Here is a 22,578-nt window from a genome sequence, read left to right on the forward strand (position 1 = left end):
TTAAAAAAAAAACCATTTTAATAGTAATAGATTTTTTTTTAAATTTTCTCTGTGTGCTGCTCTTCCCAAGGAGGGCCATAGCAATGGAGGGCAAAACTGCTGGTGCTTTAACACGAATCAAAGCAATGGCACCCAACTGTGCTTATTTTTAGATTCTTTACCACCACACATATGATATCAAAGGCAAAAATGATGGGTTGACTAAAGTTCCTTGATGCAGCAATAAAATGTGTTGATTTTATTAAAACTCAAACTTTGAGTACGTGTCTTTTTAATATTCCTGTGAGACAATGGACAATATGCATCAATGACATCTCCTACTTTCCAAACCATCGTGGTTTCTTGAGGAAAAATATTTCTGTGATTGAGTTGCATATTAAACTCACCACATTTTTTATGAGCTACCATTATTTTATTTTATAATCATTCATGTCTTGAGATAGGGTCTCACTATGTTGTGCTGGCTGGTCTTGAATCTCTGGGCTCAAGTGATCATTTCTAGGCTCCATTATTTTTCCTTGAAATTGTGAATGATAAATTATGGTAATTCATACTGGGGTATTTAGTCAACATTTTCTCCAAAATGAATGAAGTCCACCTGTCACTTTAAGGAAAACTGACATTTTTTTTTTATTTTTTCAAAGACATAACTGAGCTTTCAAGTGAAAACCAGAATTTGGAAGACATGTATCTGCCATAGTGAACATGAGAGGTTCCCAATACTTAACGTGAGACTGGTAGAGATAGCAAATGTGAAATTTTGATATGGTATGATGAAATGTCTCAACATTTAGAAGATTTTTATAACTGAATATTTTTCAAATAACCAAAGCATAATGTTGCAAAAACATGCCAGGATAAAAGACTATTTAAAGTGCAAGAGAGATGGATGTATTTTAGTGTTACAAAGTACGAAACCCTCGGAAAACATGGTTTGTGACTCGAAAACATAGTTTCACTGCAAATAAATTTTAGGAAACTGCCACTCTGGTTTTTTGTGCAATATTAAGAAGAATATCCATAATTACCTGAAATGTCTATTAAAATATTCCTCCTTTTTTCCAATTACATATCTTTCTGATGCTAGATTTTCTTTGTAAATTTCACCCAAAACAATTCATAGTAACAGATCAAATGCAGAAATAGATATGAAAATCCAGTTATCTTCTACCAAGACAGACATAAAGAAGATTTACAAAATGGGAAACTATATCTCTTCACATTATCTTTATTATTTTGGAAAAAAATATTATTGACATTCACATTATTGGGCTTACTGTTATTTTAAATGAATTAAAACATTTTAAAAATGTAACTTTTATTTCTGAAACAATAAATATTGATAGATAAAATCCACACGAACAAAAGCTCTTTGGGACCTTTTCTGATTTTAAAGAGTTATCAAGGGGTTTAAAACCAGGAAGGATGAGAATCTCTGATCTAATCATACATTAAGGAAGACTGTCAAAATACCATAGGGCAGGATTCCTAATTCTTAGAGCTATCAGCATTTGGAATTGGATAATTGTGTGGGGAGAAGTTGTCAGGGGAGGAATCCTGTGCACTGTGAGATGCAAGATGCTCAGAAGCATCTCTGGCCTCTACTTGCTAACTGGATACCAGAGGCACTACCCTCCACATACACACTGTGATAACAAAACTATCTCCAGACAATAAAGAGTAACTCTGGTTGAGAACCCCTGCCACAGGTAAATGGGAAAGGATGTAAAAAGACATCTCATTAAGAAAAGAATTGCCAACAGTATAAAAATACATGAAAAAAATTCTATCTTTCCAGTGAGGCAAGAAGAGTAAATCAAAATGACTGTGTGTTCCCATTTAAATTCACTGAATTAGCAGAAGTAAACAAAAATTACAAATGCCATTTCAGTGGGTGTTCTAGTTGAACTGGTGGGATTATATAATTACAGTTGCACTGCTAATTGGTTCATCAAATTGGGGGAAATAATTTGCCAATGGTTTTCAAGACTCACAGTATTTTTGTGACCTAGGAGTAAAAAGAACATAAGCTCTGAAATCAACTTTGAATTTGAATTTTGTCTCTGAAACTTACTGGCTTTGTGACCTTCCTTAATTTATTTAAATGGTATCATTTGTTAAAAAAAAAAAACCTGAAGAATAATGTCTCCATCAATTATTATTGTGAGAACTGGATTAGATAATAATGTAAGTGAACTTCTTGTTAAAAATGGAAGAATTAATGCACTCCACTTACCTCTTCTCTCTCCTGAGACCTCATGAAAATGACAGTGAAAGATGAAAAAGAGTATAAATCCACAAGGAAAAAAGAGAACAGGAGAGGGACCATTGGTATAGGAGATGTTTCGACAAAATTCTAGAAGACTAAAAATGGTCAGAAGAGAGGGATCTAATGTAAAGGATAAAGAAAAGTGTACCACTTGCAAAGGGGTGTTAATATGAATGAAGTTGATTTGCTCCGTAGATCTCTAAAGATACCCCAACCCTGGAGCAGGTGGGAGTGTGGAAATGAAATGTGTGGCTGGAAACAGGGCTGTTGATGAAAATCTGCACAAAACCATCCAATTCCTGACCATAGAGAGTCACAGGTGCCAGCCTCCTACCCCTCAGGCATGAGCTAGGAGGAGGCTTCATCCCTGGAGAAGTGAATGCCTCCACCTCCAAAAATACAGCACCTCCAGTCAACTTTTCCAATACCTTACTTTTAAATGTTGCCTACCAAGGTTTACTGGTTAGGCAAGACATATTTCCAATGTGAAGATCATCAACCAATTCAAACCAGGAGAAATGACTCCAGAAGAAACTGACATAATACAGAAGTCAGGAAGGTCCCTTCCTCATCCCAAATCCTAAAAAATAAAAAGTCTGAGAAACAATTACTGCTATAAACAAGAAGGATATGCTACAAGGAAAAGCAAATTCAGAGCACAGCAAATAGCTCTTGGAAAAGTTATGATTGCTAATATTATAAACAAATGCAATATAAGGTCTAGTGTTTTCTAGAAAACAGAATAAAATGATTCCCCCCCCCAAAAAAAAAATTAAAGAAAATGGTAAAAAAAGAAAAAGAGTATTTCATAACAAATCTGAAATGATGAATCTCTGTGGGAAATAAAGATATATGGCTAGCTTAATACAGATAATGCCTGAAGATAAAGAGAATAATGGTATAGTGGATGAAGAATTAAATGAAAGAAATATCACCAGTGTACCAGACAGGGAGAGTTACCAGAGTAGTATAACACAGTAGCTCAGTGGAGCTAGAGGTCTCAGGAGAGAGATGAGGTATGTTCAAATTTCACATCAGCCACCTATGAACTGCCTGGTCCTGGGCAAACTACTTAACCTTTCAGAACTTCAGTTTCCCTATCTGTCAAATATGGATAATACCAGTTACTATCACAGAATTTTGATGACAAAGAACTAAGGTGATATATGTATAGGACTTGTACCTGTCACTTTTAAAGCTTTAAGTTAATTATATAATGCTATCATAAAAATAGTGTACCACTCGGTTTTGAAATGACCTGCTTTTATGGAGTTATAAAATTAGCCATTGTGTATGGATCTAAGGGAAAACAGTGGTGTAACCATGCTGAGAAGTTGGAAGGGAAGGACTGGATGATTTAAGACAGCCAACTTCTCATCCATCATAGCAGGAAGAAAATGGATAATGTCTGCAATCAATAACTTTAGAATAGCACATTATGTAATGACATTGTCGATTCCCACAAGAAATGGCAAATAATAGAAATGCAGTTGCCCCTGGGGCACAGAAGTGAGGGGTGGTAAACAGTGGGGTAGAGAATGGTTTGACTATTTGATTTACCAAGTATGTGTACTTTGAGTTTTTTTAATTAAAGAATGAAAATGGATAATGTATATGAATTGGCTGTCAGTGTCTGGCATATAATAATTGACGCTCAAAACCTTGGAGTTCCACTTTATTCATTTTAGTAATTTCACTCCTGGGGATTTTTTCCTATTTAAAGATATAATACCAAAAGTGAAACATGAATAAATATGTTATTGCTGGATTATTTATAACAACAAATAACTGGAAATGACCCAAATTTTCAACCATATGGGAATGGCTAAGAATTATGCAAGAGCCTGATGGAATGTTATAACCATAGCTTGAGTTTATTTCTTCAGATGGCTATGGTTGGCTAGAACCAATCATACATGCACGCACATGTACATGCACACATGTCCCTGATGTATGGAGACTGGAAAACAAGCCTGAGAGAACCAGGATGTCTAAAGCCAAGATAAGGAGGTACACTGTATCTTTATTCTATCTTCCCCGGGACCCCAGAGTCTCTAATAGGAGGACTCACAACTCCTTGGGTGCAAGGGGAGTGACTCCCAACACTTGAAGTTTCCTGTGACACAGCCTTTTACACTTAGATATTCACATCACTATTTGGAGAGAATACATACTAACCATCTATGCCATTCAAGGCAATGATTTCAGTTTTTAGAAGGTCCTCCCTGGCTCTACAGTTAGACTCAGCAGTAGCAAAGTCAAACCTCCCCTGAACATCATTCCCAACTGTGCTTAGCTTCCAGCTGACCATGTCCCATGAAACCCATTTCGCAGCAAAGGTATTGATGAAAACTATGTGAGAACAATGAAAGATTGACAACATAATGCATAATGTCTGCATCAGAATCTACAAGGGCTACAAGAACCACAGCCCCTATAGATAATTTGAGCTTAGCAAGCATTTTTTTTTCTACTCCAGTGTGATGTTTTCTGTATAAAATGAAAGGATGTTTGGGAAGTCACCGATTGATCACAGGTTCCAATGCAGAATAGTTGTTCAACAAAGCTCAGATGGCTGTTGACTTTGTATGTCCGTGACCCACTCCTTAGAACTGTTCTCAAGCTCTAGCATTCATGGGAAACTCTGGAGGAAGACTCCTTAAACTCAGATGGCTGGCTCCACCCCCAGACCTCTAATTCAATAAGTTGGGGGTGAGGCTCAGGAATTTACATTCCTAAGGAGTTCCCAGGTCATACTGATGATCCAGGACCAAACCTAGGGAAACACTATTCTAGAGGCACCACATTTTACCAAAACGAACTGGGAAAAAGATCAAGACTTTGGGAAGAGAAAGGCAGGTGGGAAATTGTTTTCTAAGAGTCCTTCATCTGCCTTGATCTTGACCCCTAATGGATGGAACACTGGCTTGACATCTATACCAGCTCTGCCTCCTTCCCAAGCTGCCTGCCATGGTCCTCCAGGGCTCCAGCCCTAAACGGAGCTTTGCTGGTCAACTTGCTAAACCCATCTGCCTGGAGACGACATTCTGATGCAGAGGCCACCTTTTTAGGCTCCAAGAAATTATGCATTCGTTATGGAGGAAATTAACACCTCAAAGCAAACTATAATTAGGAATTCTTCAATTCAGTTTATGCTTTTTCAATTAGGCACTCTATAATTTTAATCATGGGAGCATTAACATGTTTCTGTAATTTATATACCTGTGGTATAATTAAGCCTGGGAAACACATCGCTCTAAACCTGAATGGAAGTGATTGTTTCCCTTCACACTTGCAGTACCGCGGGTCCCTGATGGAGAGATGGTGCCAGTTTCGAAAGAGTCATGTGTGAGCTGCAGTGGCCAATGAGATCACTCCTGACTTTGGACATGTGAGGGCTGTCATAGATCATGAGATGCCTTTGCACATCTGGCCCATGTGTGTATATCTGTATCCCAAAGCTTCAACTCCTATTGTGACTTCCCAAACATTCCCACGATTGGAAATAGCTTTGGATGATTATTCTTGGAAACTAATTTCAATTAAACAGGAACAGGGTGTCCTGGCAGGGGAGACATTATCTGTGAGCTGTGGAAAGCAGATAGCTTTGAATTGAAGAAATTGAACAATAGGTGAAAACTTAGCCTGGATTGGGACCAAGCTCCTTCCCTCCCCCCATTTATTCCTCTTCCCACTTTCTCTAACTCTACTCCTCTCTCATAATTTCAGCTTTGCCTTTCAGCCACAAAGCAGACCCTGAATCCTACGTGCAAGGTAGTTCTCTTGGGATTCTGAGCTGTTCTGCAAATTCAAGGAATTCAGAGGCACACTGAAAGTTTTTGTGCTTATTCAGACTGAACCTCTGAACTTTATGAAGGTTAAAAACCTTCATTTTTTTTCTCTTCTTCCTGCTCTCCCCACAATAGCAAATTCAGATTTGCTGACTGCAATAAAAGGAAAAAGAACATAATCAAAACTGGCCCGGGGGGACAATGCATACAGATTCCAACCCAGCTGAGTGACGCGCCCATATTGCTGCAGCGTTTTGGCACTCAATATATTTTGTCTGATCTAAGAAAATATAGAACTTTTTATAGAGTGAAAGTTGGAAATGGATTTGTTTCTCCCAGGCTGCTCTAGCCTTCCACAAAAGAATACAGATTTGTTCAGATTCTGATGTTCAGCTTCACCAAACATCCATCTCGTACCTACGCCCCAACATCTGTATAGAAGTGATATATTGAGATTTGCTATCGGCATGCAACAACACAACATGAATTATTTCAGACATCAGCCATTTCCTCTCCAAAGGAAATGGGGGTGTGTTTTTAGCCTCTATGTGGACAGGGACAGAGAAATAAGCTGGCAGAGATTCTAGTTCAGCTATCAAGTGCTAAAACTGGTTATGCTCATGCTAAAAGACACAGCAGCAGAGAGTTTCAAAAGCTGAGAAACCAACAAGGTTGATTCCATAGTCACATGCAAAATCATGACTTCCCCATATCATGACAGCTAGCAAATATTAGCACCATAGAAGAAACTACCTGGTTCCTACACACTCTCTTTTTTCCATGCCTGAGGTCACTTATAGATTAAACCAGTAGTACTAAAGTATTAGACAAGGCCAACTAGATTGGCACCACCTGCGAGCTTGTTCCAAATGTAAATTCTTCATCCCATCATGTATGACTAAGAAGAACCAATAAAAATACAGATTCTCAGTCTCCATCCCAAGGGAGGGTGATGCAGTAGAATTTTGGAAGTCTAGTTCAATGGAGCTAGTTGGTCAGCCACAGGTTTCATTCTTTGGGGATTCACATTTTATACCTGTGTCTACAACCCCATTACAATGCTCATTCCTCATGGCAGGATCCCTGGCCTGTCCCCAAATGGCTGCATTAATAACCTCTTAGAACTCTTTGACCTCTATCAGCCCTCCAAGGATCTAGAGCAGAATTTTCTATTATAATGGAAATGTTGTCCAAAATGGTAACTACTAGCTCATGTAACCATTGATTAGTTGGGGCTATTATTATGTGGCTATTGCAACTAATGAATTGAAGCTTTAATTGTATTTAATTTTAATTAATTTAAATAGACACATGTAGCTACAGAATTGGACAGTGGCTACATATCTTGGACAGTGTAGGTCTAACATTTTGCCCTTGAATCCTTCTTGTATTACTGGGGCAGCTAACTCCCACCCTAAAAATGAAAACTTTATATATTTGTAATCTTTAAAGATTGTATAGTGAGCCTATACCTCAGTGGAAATGTACAAGTTAGATAGCAAACCTTAAGTAGCTATAGCCAGGCAAGAAAAGCGTCTGTGGTTTGTGAGAAGGAGTGAGCCCAAGTTTCTTCTTTCTAGTGGTACAGACTCTAATCGTTAAGTTGTTCTTTTCCTATCAAAAATTCAGGGCTTTAAGGATCACCTCTCTTACTGCTGCTGAGAGGAGGCAACTCTCTGAGCAGCCCCAGGCTGCAGGAGCAGGCATTGTGCAGAATGCTTTTTGGTTAAGAGCAAACCTCCTTGGATTCTAACATGGCACAAATCCATGCACTAGCTCAGAAAAACATCAAAGATCAGGCTGTAGCAATGCACTTGGTGGAGGCAGACTTGAAAGTCTGACCTTTGGTTGGCTGCAGACACAGACTGAGAGCCATCGGTTATCAGCTGCTCGAGATCTGAGAGAAAGCAGAGATGCAAACTGTCATGGGGCCCAGAAACATAAACAAAGTAGAAGTCAGCAGGAAAAAAAAGTGAGAACCAGGAGAAGGCATCTTGCAGGGGCACTGTTGATCTTGCCAGGGGTTCCCCAGGGTGGGATGGTTAGCGCTGCAAAGCTACACCTACGTAGCTTATCCATCCTTATCATGACCTTCTGTTCCTGAGCATGCTTGGTTCCAATGCCCTTCACCTTGAATTCACCAGTATCTGACCACCACCATCACTGTGACCATGGTCCCACCCAGAGCCACATTATCCCACAGAAGGGGTGCATTCCTGAAAACTCACCACTTTCTGTCTTTCTAGCCCATCTATTCATCAAGGGTACAATAGTATCAAAGTTCTGTGGCCCTCAATATCTGTAACCTTCCACATTCTTTTTTTTTTTTTTTTGAGCAAGCCTACACCAGATAGTCCATTTTCAAGCATTTTTGTTAACCTCATTATCTTCTTTTCCCCATGGTCCTGGGTCATAATGTCTCTCATATTTTCTATTACAAGAGCTTCTTGGAGTTCTTGGAAACAATCAAAAGGCAAAATGTTGACCATTTCTTTTCCTTTTTTAAACCATTCTTCCCCTGACTTTCTTGTTTTTAAAGAAAAGTTAAAATAAAGTTATATTGCTTCTAATTCTTCAGTCAGTCCTGCTCCATCCCCTGTGGGATAGATTTCTGTCCTGTTCTTCACCCCTTCTACTCCACACTCTCCTTGATGAGGTCATCCTTGTCTCCTGGCTTCCAGTACCACCCGGATGCTAATCATTCCCAAATCTTAAAAGCCCTGTTCCGATGCCTCTGCAGCACTGCAGACTTTGGGAATTTATATAGTCCCCATGGTAGGAGGTGAACATGACAACCACACTCTCCTTCCCCTCATGCCAGCAACAGTCCCCGTCTCCATCTCTCCAGATGGCAGACAGTCCAAAATAGAACATTCTTGTTCTTCATGTTCCATCGACTGCTCCATTTAAAAATTCTTCCCCCAACACCTGTTTTCCCTCCTTCTTTTGAGCCTGAGTAATATAAAACCAGAATCCCAACATCAGGGACAATTCTTGGCAAGCTGGATTATTGGACCACCAGGCAAGGGTAGGGGAAATGGTGGCTTATAAAAGGAGACCTGCAGTGTGGTCTGAGTAAGGTGAAGAGAACATAAACCCACCTAAATTATTTGGCTATCACCTGTCTTTCCCTTTTGTTTTCCTGAATCATCTTTCCTTTTTGAAAAGTAAATTTAATTGTGTACATATAAGGTAAATGGCATGATCTTATGGGATTTATAGAGATAGTAGAAAACTTACCATAGTGAAGCCAATGAATATCTCACCTAGGTAGCCTTTTATGTTTGTTTCGGTTGGAGATTAAATGATTTTTCTGCTTGGAGCTCTATGCCAGACCCCCAGAATCACCCTTGTCTCTTTGAATGGTTTCCTCAGTTCTCGTTACATGTCCCTTTAATTAAACTTACATGTCGTTTGGTTACCATGGTTAACTGTGGGACAGCCCCACGGAGGAGAGCTCTGCAGCAGCATTCATCCCATTATTCCTTATTCCTGGGGGCTTCTTGGGTCTGGCTCTTCATATTTTCCAATCTGGTGGGAGGCTGTCCCAGCATGCTTTGAGCATGGCTACAAATGGTACTAATTACTTACAAAACTAAATTTTCTTGCAGCTTATATGGAAGTATATCTCATGTCTCCCCACCTCACCATCCCCCCAAAGTTGGGCACATAGCTCTTCTCCGTAGGCTCCAGCAAAGGTGGCTTAGAGAACCAGGGAACCCAGCAAAACAAGTAAAGTTTGGAGAATGAGTGTGGCTCAATGTTAAGTGTAGTTTTTCATCTTTCCCAGTGAGGACAGGAACTCACAAACTCCTCAGGCTGCCCCGTGTTAATAAATCCTCTAAATTTTCATTTCTTCTTCCTAATTGGACACCATCATGTACGGGTGTCTGAGAATCAGACAGTAATGATTCCAATTTTGCTCGCTGCAGCTCCACAGACCAGCAAAACCCTTCTGTGATTGTTTCATGCGCTCCCACTCAGGGCTTCATAGTTATTAAAGGAATCCTGGAGGAAATTTGGCAATCGTTTGCTTTTCTTCCCTGTAAAGTTTCTTCCTTCTTTAAAAGTTGGCTGGATCTCCAATATGCACTGTAGCTAATCACTGTGCATTTCAGAATCCACAGTCCTAACTAGCTGCACCTGTCAAATGCAGAAGAATCGTGGATTCTCATCAGGGAGTGAAAAGAACTTGCAGTGACCTCTAGAAGCCATTGGCCATGTTACACTGACTTCTAGTGCTCAGTCTGGTCCTGCATGCTGCAGCTGTGACATGCTGGACACCAAGCCTCAAGAAGCTCAAGGAAACAGGCTGCAAGTCCTAACTGACCACCTCGGTGGTTCCTCAGTGGTTCTAAGGACTCACTTAGACCACACATCAGGTCCCGGCCTGTTCTTGTGTACCTGTTCTTAACTCCTCCTTTCGGATCCCAGACTACCTTCACTGCCATTGACCTCTCCTGAGTAAACTATCTTCACAGAGTTTTCCCTCCCTCTGTGTCTCTTTGCTCAGAGAATGGGACCATCCCACATCCCACTAGCCAAGACAAACACTTGGAGTTACCTGGGACTGTGTCTTTTCCTCTGCATCCACAGCCCCATCTCACAGAGATGTCATCACCTCCTAAGAGTTTTATCCATCATCACAACTATTCTAACTTGGGTCACCTTCACTTCTCATCTGAACAACTACAATTGTCCCTCAAGGGTGTTGCTCTTAGCCTTTGGTTTCCTGGCCTTAGAAGTTGGCAATTCCTAGCCTTGTGTTTTGGTTCTTGTCATTTGGAAAGGTGCTCAAATATAGGGACCCATTTTTTCTTTTTTTGATACCAAAGTTTGAATCCAGGGGTGCTTAACCACTCAGCCATATCCTCAGCTCTTTTTGCTTTTTACTTTGAGACAGACAGGGTCTTGCTAGGTTGATCAGGGCCTCACTAATTTGCTGATACTGTCTTTGAACTTGTGATCCTTCTGTCTCAGACTTCTGAGGTGCTGAGGTTACAGGCATGCAACGCTGTACCCAGCTAGAGACCCATTTTTAAGGGAATACAGATTTGAAGATTTTATCACACCTGGAGATAACTGTAAGTTCTCTGATGTGCCACACACAAGCCAGTTCTTGGCAGATTTCACATGAGTGATGGAGGACATTCAGCTAGTAGGTATCAACATACAACAGGGCTCAGAAGATAATCCTGCCATGGTCACCAAGAGCTGGGAGCCACTTCTTGCCTCAATAGTTTGATCAAATCCAAGGAGCACATTGAACTATCACCAGTTGTACTTAACACACTTCAGTTTATCTAACCTTTGAAATAATCCATGATGAGAGTATTCCCATTTACCAACAATCCACTTGAGATTCAGAAAAATTAAGTATCTGCTCCAAGAGCCCCCAAAGGGGGTTAAGGTTGGATATGATTCCAGGAGCCTCTGCTGATCTACTGTATCCACTTGGGAGGTCAGCTGTGGTGGGAAGAGTATATACAGGTCTCAGGCTTTAGGCTGCCTCTGTGACCCAGCCCCAGGCCCCAAGGAGGTCACAGTGTATGGTAGCCACTGAACAGGAAAGTCTCTGACAGGGAGGAAGTGGTCAAGGCAGAGGGGGCGGGCGCCTGGAATGAGCTGATGCTTCTTCCATCAGGATGGAGACACCCTGGAGGTGGCTTATTTGAACCAGATGCTGGAGAGACAATGGATGGCATACTCGGAGGTGATAAATGGCAAGCTTGGAAGAGACAATGACATGATCGGAAGCCTGATCCCCCAGCAAAGGGCATGAACCTGGGCATCTACCTGCCAAATGTTCCACACACACTTCAGGACAAAGTCCAAACCCACAGTGAAGACCTTCTTAACCTGGCTCTGCCTGCTCCTGGCTTCTCTCTTCATCTCTCTGGCCCTGTCCACTGGGCTATCTGAGGCTCCCTGAAGACACCGTGCACCTTCTCTGCCTGGTGCACATGCTGCTTCCTCCTGTTGGATCACACTCTTCCCTTCTTCACTAAGTTCCCCTCACCCCTCATTCCGCCGGTTTCAGCTCAGGTAGTGCTGCCTCCAGCAAACCCACCCACCCGGCTTCCCAGCCCACCAGGTTCCTAACAAATATCTCTGCACTGAACTCCATGGAAATCTCTGACCTCCGACCAAGTGCACAGGTAGACTCATAATTAATTTTTTTTCTACTTGTTTTCCCTTATAGACCTGCACCATTTAAAACGGTAGTTACTATCCTTTTCAAAGGTAAAATACAAATGGCCAACAAAATGTAAAAAATATTCAATATCATTAGTCCTCAGGGAAATGCAAATCAAAAGTACAATGAGGTAATTTCTTAACACATTTAGAATAGCTCTTATAAAAAATAACAAGTGCTAGCAAGAAGGTAGAGAAAAGGAACTCATACACTGTTGGGGGGGCACTTAAATTAGTATAGTCACTATGGAAAAAATGTGGAGGTTACTTGAAAACTAAAAGTAGATCTACCATATGATCCAGTTGCCCCACTTCTGGGTATATATTCAAAGGAAATGAAATCAGCATGCCAAAGAGATATCTGCACATCCATGTTTATTGTGGCACTATTCACACTAGCTAAGATATGGAATCATGCCAGGTGCCCATCAACAGATGAGTGGTTATAGAAAAAGTAGCATTTATATAGAACAGAGAATTGATCATTCCATCACATAAAAATAATAAAATCCTCTAACTGGAACTAGAGGACATTATTTTTTTAAAGAGAGAGAGAGAGAGAGAGAGAGAGAGAGAGAGAGAGAGAGAGAGAATTTTTTAATATTTATTTTTTAATTATTGGCAGACACAACATCTTTGTTTGTATGTGGTGCTGAGGATCGAACCTGGCCCTCATGCATGCCAGGCAAGCACGCTACCGCTTGAGCCATATCCCCAGCCCATATAGGACATTATATTAAGAGAAATAATCCAGGTACAGAAAGACAAGTACTGCATGTTCTCTCTCATACATGAAAGCTGAAAAAAGTCAGCTTGAATATGAAATAATGATAACCAAAGGTTGGGAAGGGTGTGTGTGCAGGAGACAAGACTGGACTGAGGATTTGATCAGCATATACTATATGCATATGTTCAAGTATCACACTGAATCCTAATGATATGGACAATTAATACATGTTAATAGAAATAATAATCCTTAAAAAATGAAATGGTTGTCACTAGCCACCAATAGCTCTTGAAAATTAAAGTAATTAAATTAAAATAAAAATCAGTTCCTCAACTGGATTAGCCGTGTATTGAGTGCTTGATAGCTAGGTGTGTGGTCAGTCAATGACAATCATACCAGACAACACATAAATAAAGGGCATTTTTATTATTTTAGAAATTTCTATCAGTTGGTGCTCAATTATAGAGTGGGAGGTAGTTGAAGACAAGGTCCCTCAAGTGCATCTCTGTAGTCCTAGCAGCTGGTGTCTAGCTGGCTGGCAAAATGGATTTGCTGAATTAACTAGTCACCTATTCCAGTAACCAGATTTTAGTTTGATTTCAGCACTTGCTAAAGTATAGATATTCCAAAATAAAAGGAATCTCATGGTGCCCAGCCCCCAGATTTCTTGGCACTCATAACCTAGGGAAAGGCATGTCAAAACAAACAAACAATCAACCAACAAAAACTAAAGAAAACATACAAATGAATGTGGAACCCCCTTAGAAGCTCAGGAAGGAACCATGAAGGAATTACACAGGTCACTGTTGAGTAGAACCTGATGAAGGGGCAGAGTGAATTTAAATGAATCCAGAAATAAGGTTAAAGCTCGACACTGATACGCCTTGAATTCCATGCTAAGAAGCTTGAACTTAATGCAATAGAAAACCAGTGACCCATTTAAGAATTTTAAGCAGGGAAGTTAACTTGATCCAATTTGTGCTTCCAAAGGACCACTCCAGCAGCTCAGTGGGGGAAGGACTGAGGGAAGAGAGGCCAGAGGAGGCAAATCAGCGAGGGCACCTTGGTGGGTTGCACAGAGGTGGGAGAGTGGCCATGGGGGGAGGAAGGAGTCCAGCCCAGGGCAGATTCCGAGACTGAGTGGACAGTCCAGGTGGCTGATTGGATGGGAAAGGAGACATGGGGCGTAAAGCACTCCTCCACAGAAGCCTCTGGATCTGGGCTCTGCCCCCCATTCTTCCTCCAGGGCCTGCATTATGGGTGATTAATTCAGGGCCGAGTCACTTTCTTATGAAGGTTACCACAGATACATCAGCATGACAGGTGGGGCGTGGGGGAAGAAGGTTGAGCGTGTTCAAGTCAGAGCTGAATATTAGATTCTAGTCACTATTTGATTGATCTTTTAAGCAATTCTGGGATTCTGTCACTTAAAAACCAATAAATCTTTGAAAGCCTGGGGAAAGCAATGCAAAAGCAATAAATCTCCATTGTAGAGTATTAAAAAAAAATAGGCCAAGCCATGGAGGTGAATGGCTGGAGGGATGCGGCTGCAGGAGCCCACACTGCAGCTCCGGGGCTGCTCTCGCTCTGGACCTCCTGCCTGTTCAGCTCTACCTGAGCCCCACCCACGAGGCTTCCAAACAAGGAGCAGCAAGCAGCAGAGCTGAGGTGGAGTTGGGGTCAGCTGGGCTGTGAGCATCTGGGGCAGGAGGAAGAAGGACTTACCTGGGGGTAGAGGCCAAGGTTCAGGTTCAGGGATGCCTAAGGGCACGTAGCTCCAGGCAGACTGAGGCTCCAGAGTTCACAAGGTACAGGTTGGGCCCACAGAATCCAGAGTTGGAGGACCCCCAGGTGACATCACCTGACAGTATCCCTACCAAATGGCTATCAGGTCATCCCTTGGCACCTCAGGCCTGAAGAACTTAGAACTTCTGGAGGATCAATGAACTCTGAGCCAGGAAACTTGGTCTATGTCTAAACACTTAATGTGTAATGCACCTTGTGACCTTGGACCAGTCAATTAAACCTCTTAGGCTTCAGTTTCTTCCTCTGAAATGGAGATGGTATTTCTCTACCAGCTTATTCACCAGGCAAGTGAGTTAAATTAAAGAAACTATCAACTCTTAAGTTCTTTTTTTTTTTAATAAAACACTATTCTTAAAAAAATGATATATAGTATTTGCACTTATGCACATAAGTACACTGTAAATAATGAATCTTGATTTCATAAAGGTGTTGGCATTTCCATCTCCTCAAACCACATTGATCATTTCTATATGTTGGGAACCTTCAAATCCTTCTCTTCTCGCCATTTCACGATATATAGAAAGCTGTTGTGCACTCTGCATCCTACTGAGCTACAGAATATCAGAGCAGCTTTCTCCCATCACTTGTAAAACAGGATTCCAGGCCTCCTTGACCCAGTGACTCTTGTGAGCTCCTGGGAGTCCAGGGATACCAGTCCCTCTTGCTCTTCTCACCTGCTCCCACCTTCCCATTGCAGGACTCTGCGATGTCCACCTTCCTGGGTGGTGCTCGTCTCTCCATCTGCCCCCTGGCCCCACTCCATCAAAATGACCCCTGTTCTACTGGCTCCATAGTGCCTTATGTACTGCTGATTTTGTTATTTTGTTTGCTTATTTGCCTAATCCCCCTCTCCCTGCCAATTCACAGGCAGGCTTATAGGTTAATGAGCCTAAGAAGGCAGGGATGCATCTGTCTGGCCTCTTGCTATATCCCCATTGCTTCTTGCTCAGCTCACTTCCTGGTAACTAGCAAGTGCTCTGTAAGTGTGTGTTAAACAACTTAATGGCCATCTGCCCCCCACATGCCCATCTGAGGGCCTGGGGTTTAAGGTAAAAATAGATTAAAGTAACTGAAACCTACTGTGATATTTTCACCCTGTCATTGCAGTTGTCCTGAAAGTCTTACTGGGTGGCATTAGTTAGTCTCTTCCCCTTGTTGGCTGAAGCCCAAGCAATGGTCTGAAAATAACAGAGAGCTCCCACCCTCAGTGATCCAGAGCCCTGGAAAGAAAAGCAGCCAGACATTTACAGACACCAACCACTTCCCCTTTGAGCAGTGACATTTCTTTAATTTTAATTTTTTGAATGGAAATGTCACCACAATACATCATGCATACCTTTCTCAGAGGGAGATGGTATGGTATAGTGAAGTGAGCACAGGGTTAGGGTCAGAACTGGGCTGAAATTTTGCCTGTGCCACTGGTTGTCTCGTGGCCTGTGCCAACTCATGTAGCTTCTTTTTATCTCAATTTTCATATTTGCAAACCAGGAGACCGCTACTGAAACGTGAAGATACAGATGATGTTATTATGTATGGCCACAGGCACACAGCAAGTGCTTACTCACTAAGCAAAAGTTAGTAGGCCCTTTTAAGCTAAAATCTCACATATTTTTGTTAGACCAGGACAAAGAATGAGCCCCATGGCTGTGAGGGGCTGCAGCGTGTTGATAATTGAGTACCTGTGTCTGCACAAGTAGAGTGGCCCTAGTGGCCTGTGCTTCCTGCCAATCTCACTTCTCACTGCTGCTGGGGCACTTCCACCTCCTTCTCTCTCATCATTCACTGTAGTCTAAGGGCACCTGAGCTTGTTAAAGATATGTGCAAACTAAGGGTAAGGGTTTCTGTTTGTGGATCTGGAAATGTTTTCCCACGTATTTGGCTTGGGCTCCTCAGAGGGCCCCTTTCCTAGGGGGAGGTGGGGGGCAGGAAAGATCTTGGTGTGTTGGGTCAGGCATGCCTAGCTAGATGCCTGGATCTAAGTATTTCCCTGTTTTATTCAGTCTTTGTGAAATAGTGTCCACGCTCTACAGATAAAGATAATTGAGTCTGAGAGAGAGGGAAAAAGAGTTGGTGGAAGGGAGGAGAGAATATTTTGTCTAATGTTCACACAGCAGTGATTGAGCAAGACTGAAATCCAGGTTCAGTGCCACCAAACTCACACTCTTTCCCTGGCCCACACACAGCCAGAAGACTGGGGGCAATGAGCCTAACTCCACCCCTACCAGGAGTCTGTACTCTGAGGTGCCAGGGATCAGGTCCCTTTGCTATAGATTTATAGGCTCAGAGAGCTGGGTCTTCTACAAAAGATCATAGACTTGGGGTCAGACCTGAGCTTTGCTGTGTGCCAGTTGCTAACTTGATGTGCAGCCTTGAGAAAGCTGCTGCCCTTCTCTGGGCTGTACTCTTGCCACCTGGAAAGCTTTCTAAGGTTTTGAAATAGTGACTGATCCTACTGTATATCAGAAGAGAGAATTCTTAAAGGGAGTAAGGCATTGCTGGCCAAAACAGGACCCATGATTTGACACCCACATATCCCACATTCAAACTCAGTTTTCTTACTTGCTGACTGTCTGCCTTTGGGTATCTCAGTTTCTTCATCTGAAAATGAAGATAATATCTCACAGCATACAGAGAAAATTGAATGGCCATGCTACAGTAGAGTGACTGGAAGAAAAACAGGGGGTTCATAATGTGACTTGACTTAGAGCCACCCTCTGTTTTGGCTCATCACAGGTAGGACAGCCCTAGAACAACCAATGTGTGGAATCTCAGACCAAAATGCTACAGTAGGAAACCCACAAACATGACCCGTGACTGTTACAGGGACTGAAATTCCTCTAGTGGGCAGGAGCATTGTCCAAAGTCTTTAGAGTAGGCAGGAACTTCCAAAATTTGACAGTTGATTCCATCTGCTTCATTGCCTATAATATCTGGGTTGAGCTAGATGTACATTGGAAAATGAAGACTAGGACCTTCTCAAGAGCCTCCTTCCAGACAGGTCTCTTAGCCTCCAGGGACACTAAGAATGATACTGCTGCATGCAATTCTCCAGTGGCTCCCATGGCCCTCACATAAGCTTCAGCCTCTCAAACGCTCCCCACTCTCACCCTGCCCTCCAGCCTTGACCTTTATGTTAATGCAAATCTAAGCAGGCATGGCTGCTTCCCATTCCAGCAAGCTGCCTCTCTCCCCAGTGCCTCTGCCCATGTGGACACTTGCAACTTAAGTAAAATCTTACATTGAAGAGGTGACCTGGTGTCACCTCCCTGAGAATTCTGTCCTGTGAGAGCCCATAATGAGCTGTGCTTATCTCCATAAGGATGTCCTTATTATAATTATGTTTTCATATTTCTGCTTTCCACGTCGATTTGGTTGCCTTTACACCTAACTTATTTATTTATGGCTAGTTCTCTACTGTTTTACCAAGTACTTAAATAATGCCTGAGACAGAGTGGGTACTTAATAAAAATGTGTCTTGAATGAATCATTGGTGTCCCTGTGTCACTCTCCATTCTAACTACACGAGGTGCTCAATGTTTGTTTGTGGAACTGCATTGAACCAATCTGAAAGTTGTTCTATCCAGGACACAGCTTTGTTTCAATGGACTAGTCCTATTACCTGGAGTTCTGAGGAAAACCAGAGGACAAGATCACTGCCCTTGTTCAAAGTGTAACTTGCTAAAAAGAGATGCCCACCCTGCTTGCAGCATGGAATGACACTGGTCAGCTTAACTTCAAAGATGCTTTGGCTGTGTGGGCATCTATATGCTCCCGCCCTCTTGTTAAAATCAGTAGCGTAACCTGAATGGCACGCTCCCTGTGGGACTCTAACACTCCATGCCCTAGACGGGGGTCTGTTCCTGATCTCTGAGCAGGTTATCTTGAGAGTTCAGCAAGTCTATCTCTCTCTTCCTGAGAGTGAGTATTGTGATCTTGCCAGGGGCCTGTATCCAGGTTCCCAATTCTACTAAATTTACCATAATCATGCTCCAGAAAGTTCTATCTCTGACCATCTTCAGGTTCCTATCAGCATGTTCCCTCTGAACATTCCACTGTGGGAGGAGATGATCTGGCTCTGAGGCCCCTCTGGATTGGTCTCAGACTGCCGACCTCTTCTCTTTGGGAAGTCTTGCTCCTGGCCTGTGTTGCCCATGCACATGGCCAGTCACATGACTCAACCGGAGTTGTGTATGGTACTGGGAAGGAAAGCTGCAAACTCCAAAGGAAGAACCTCCTCACCTGACGGGGGCTCCCCGGGACTGAGCGGGCTTCAGCATCACCGTGATGGTTGTGTCCGTCTCATTCAGGGGGGTATCCGTGTCGTACTCAGGCATCGATGGAGCTGCGGAGGGAACAGAGATGGGGGTGAGCTCAGCACAGTTCCCTAACCGCACTCACCACCTCCCCTTGATGCCATCCTTATAGACCCTCCAGATGACTAGAGGGAGTCACATGCGTCAGAGGAAGCCCTGACTTCCAACCTGCCGCCTGTAGGCTCCTTCAAAGAGCAGCAGCCTCGAGAAAGGTGGCATTGATGTGACCAGTCACCCTAAAGAATCACAGAGTTCCTCACGGAATACAGATACATGCAAGAAATATACATAGTTAATAAAGATGCGAAAGCAAAGTCGACCATGTTAAACGCATTTAAATGCAAATGAAAGCAATGATGAATTAGTTCCCCCCGCTACTTTTTCTTTTTTTCTTGAGACCCTCTCCACCCCGAGAGGAGTGTGACTAAACCTAATCCTTTGAAAAGGTAATTTAGCCATTTATATTAAGAGCTATTAAAACCCACATCCCTTCTAATTCAGTTTTTCAATTTCTGAATTTAATCCTAAAGTTATAATCCGAACCAACGAATTACACTTTATTTGGTAACATGTTTATTGAAGCGTTATTTTACAAAAACATGGGGGCACCAAATATATCCAACCACAGGGGAATGTTTAATTAAATTGCGTCCATCCACTTGACGGAACATTAAAGAGAGCAATTCGGCAACAGGGGGGAATGCTTATGGGATCCAAATAAGAAGAAATATTAAGCTACAAAACATCGTGGTGTTTGGAAACCACACACAAAATGTGTGTGCTTCTACACCAGAATGGAGGAGAGATTGTGAAAGGTGAAAGTGGTTTTAGAAAAGGCATTCCGAGAGGATGCTCTCCAGTGGTAAAGGCAGCCCGGATGGATATGGTGGCTGGGATAGTGGGGTCACTGTGTCTTGGTCATGGTCATTCATTCGTTCCTCAGAGGCCTCATGAGCAATCATACTGTGTCTTGCACTGGCAAAAAGAATATTTCTGAGAATAAAATTACAAACCAGCTTTGAAGGGTGTCCTTGCCCCCTCTCTTTACATCAACCATATTCACACTATTTAATGTGACCCTGGGAAAGTCATCTGGTGAACTGCCACCTGATTTAATGTATTTTTTTACACTTTAGGAAGTTCATCGATTAGGTTCCTTTGTAAGGCTGCAACGGTAACCCACTAGGGACTGCCTTCTCCTAGTTGTTGACATACCGTACCGTGCAGGGACAGTTGACTCTGTCTCTTTTTATTCCCAGGAAAATTAGGAATGGGGCAGGGATAGGGGGCAATTTTTCTTCCTTTTTGATTTCTAAAAGAGATACCTGAAATTTTGGTGGCGATCCGAGTGGTGACCGGGGGTCCAAAACCCTTGGCAGTGCTGGCCTTGATGGTGAAGGAGTAGGTGGTCCCTGGGTATAGACCCACAAAGAGGTGGTGAGTTTCATTCCGGAGCTTAAACACTTTCCCCCTCTGGCTGGAGAGGTCGGCACTGGGGTCCAGTGAGCCTACAGCCTTGTAGTTGATCTGCATGGCAAGGCGACAAAGAAACCAACAGCCACTCAGAGAGCAGAAAGGAATTCATTTGGTTGGAACATCAGAGGTGGACAGATGACAGCAGATGAGCTACAGTCAGAAAGTCCTGCAGAGCCACCTGCTACTGTCCACTTTGCAGATTAACCCAGCCCCTGAATAGCCCCCTGCTGGAGCAGCCACAACCAATAGAAAGAGAACGTGGCCACACATGTCATTTTATGTGTTCGAGTCATAGCATTAAAAAGAATAAAGGGAAGTTATATCTTGTTGGACCCAATATATTCAGAATTTCAACATCTCAACCTGTGATCAGCATAAAAACATTTAATGAGACAGTTTATATTCTAATATTCATATGAAATTCATATTTATATTGAGCGATCTGGGGGTGTGGAATTTATGCTTAAAGGACACTTCAACACAGACTAGCCACATTTCAGAAGTACAGTAAGTAGCTCTCTGAGACTGGTGCTTAAGAGCAATGTCTAAATGCAGTAACCCAGTAAGAATTATGAAGAAGGCTTGTTAAATTGCAGATCCCGGGGCCGGCCCTCCACAGGGATATGGTTTACATCCTGGTGTTTCTGCATGCCTTATCTGGTTGCTTTTCCCCGAAATGTGGGGGAACAAGTATTGTTTTCATTTTAATAATGGAGAAACTGAACCTCCACTGGAAATTACTTGCATTAAATCGACACGTTTCAAACTATCAGTGGCAAAGACCCAGTTTGGGGTTTTCCAATCCACTCTGGATCAATAGTAATCCAAAGTCCCCACCCCACATGGCTTATCCTGCGAGTTCAGCAATAAAACCTGTCTATACTGGGCCATGACTTGTGTCCACTGGCCACTGACCACACAGGTGGGTGTCACAGTGTAAAAGCTTCTGGGGTGCTCACTCTCAATTTCTGCACTTACCTTGCTGTGAAGGTAATTGAAAATTGGTCATGTGGCACAGGCCACCATGGGTCCCACTTTGAGAGCCACGAGTCTGAATTATGCAGTAAGCAGCATACATAGGATTTTTGTTTGTTTTCTTATCTTGTTTGTTCCATTAAGTATGTTTTATTAAACTATAATATACATACAGAGAACTTTACTGCTCCAGAATTTTTGCAAACAAAAGAGTGATAAAATCAAGAAACAGAATGTTCCCAGACCCAAGTCTTTCCCCTCAGGCCTGCTTCCAATCCTTCCTGCCTCCCCTAGCAAGGCTCACCTCACTTCTCAGCATGGACTGGTTTTGCCTGTTTTGAACTGTTAAGAATCCAGCAGTGTGTGCTCTTTTGTGTCTGGCCTTTTCCTCACGTGTCCTGAGAGTCACCATGCATCCCATGCAGATGCCAGTCATGCATGCTCAGGTTGACTCCATCATCTATCCTGATGCTGGATTCAACCCTGGTCTTGACCTCAAAGCCTGTGCTTGTTATTCTGCACCACACCGCCTGGCCTGCAGACACGGCTCACTAGTTAAGAATGTATCCACTTATCTGCTCCTTTGCTCCTTCACCAACATCCAACATTTCCTGCATATTCTTGTACTTCTGGCTCTGCGCTGTATGCTCTGGGGACTCCAAATGGACAGAAGCCCATCCTCGAGTGGCTTCCATTCTAGAGAGAGGCAAGCCAGCTAGCTATACAGACAGTTCACGTCATTTTATCTCCCATCACGAATATGCCAACCTTACAGGATGGTCAGATCCAGGCAGGAAAGGGGACACACCAACTTAACTTTAACAATAAGCGATTGCTGTTTCTGGCAGTGGCACCAAGTGTTGAGGAGAAAGAGATGCTTTCTCCCTCCTGTGTGCAGCAGGGGTGGAGTAGAAACTGATGCCACGTGCTCACAAGAGCAGACTTGGCCCGGAGCAGTGAGCCCGGGAGAAATGCAGAGCATTGGTGAACTGGGCTTTCCATAGGTGGAACCTGAGGGTCTCACTC

The 22,578-nt window shown here is 42.7% G+C and overlaps 1 protein-coding gene across 2 annotated transcripts in view; it reads right to left on the reverse strand.

Moving 5' to 3' along the window:
• Nucleotides 1–22,578, reverse strand: part of Ptprt (protein tyrosine phosphatase receptor type T) — a 1,048,660-nt gene that overhangs the window by 250,367 nt on the left and 775,715 nt on the right. For both annotated transcript variants that reach the window (XM_027945221.3, XM_027945220.3), the window contains exons 10-11: nucleotides 20,427–20,628; nucleotides 19,028–19,130 (exon numbers count right to left, since the gene is read on the reverse strand). In XM_027945221.3, the coding sequence (XP_027801022.1) occupies nucleotides 19,028–19,130; nucleotides 20,427–20,628 (305 nt within the window). The remainder of the gene's footprint in view (nucleotides 1–19,027; nucleotides 19,131–20,426; nucleotides 20,629–22,578) is intronic.

The sequence above is a fragment of the Marmota flaviventris genome, chromosome 2 (assembly GCF_047511675.1).
Source record: "Marmota flaviventris isolate mMarFla1 chromosome 2, mMarFla1.hap1, whole genome shotgun sequence".
NCBI lineage: Eukaryota > Metazoa > Chordata > Mammalia > Rodentia > Sciuridae > Marmota > Marmota flaviventris.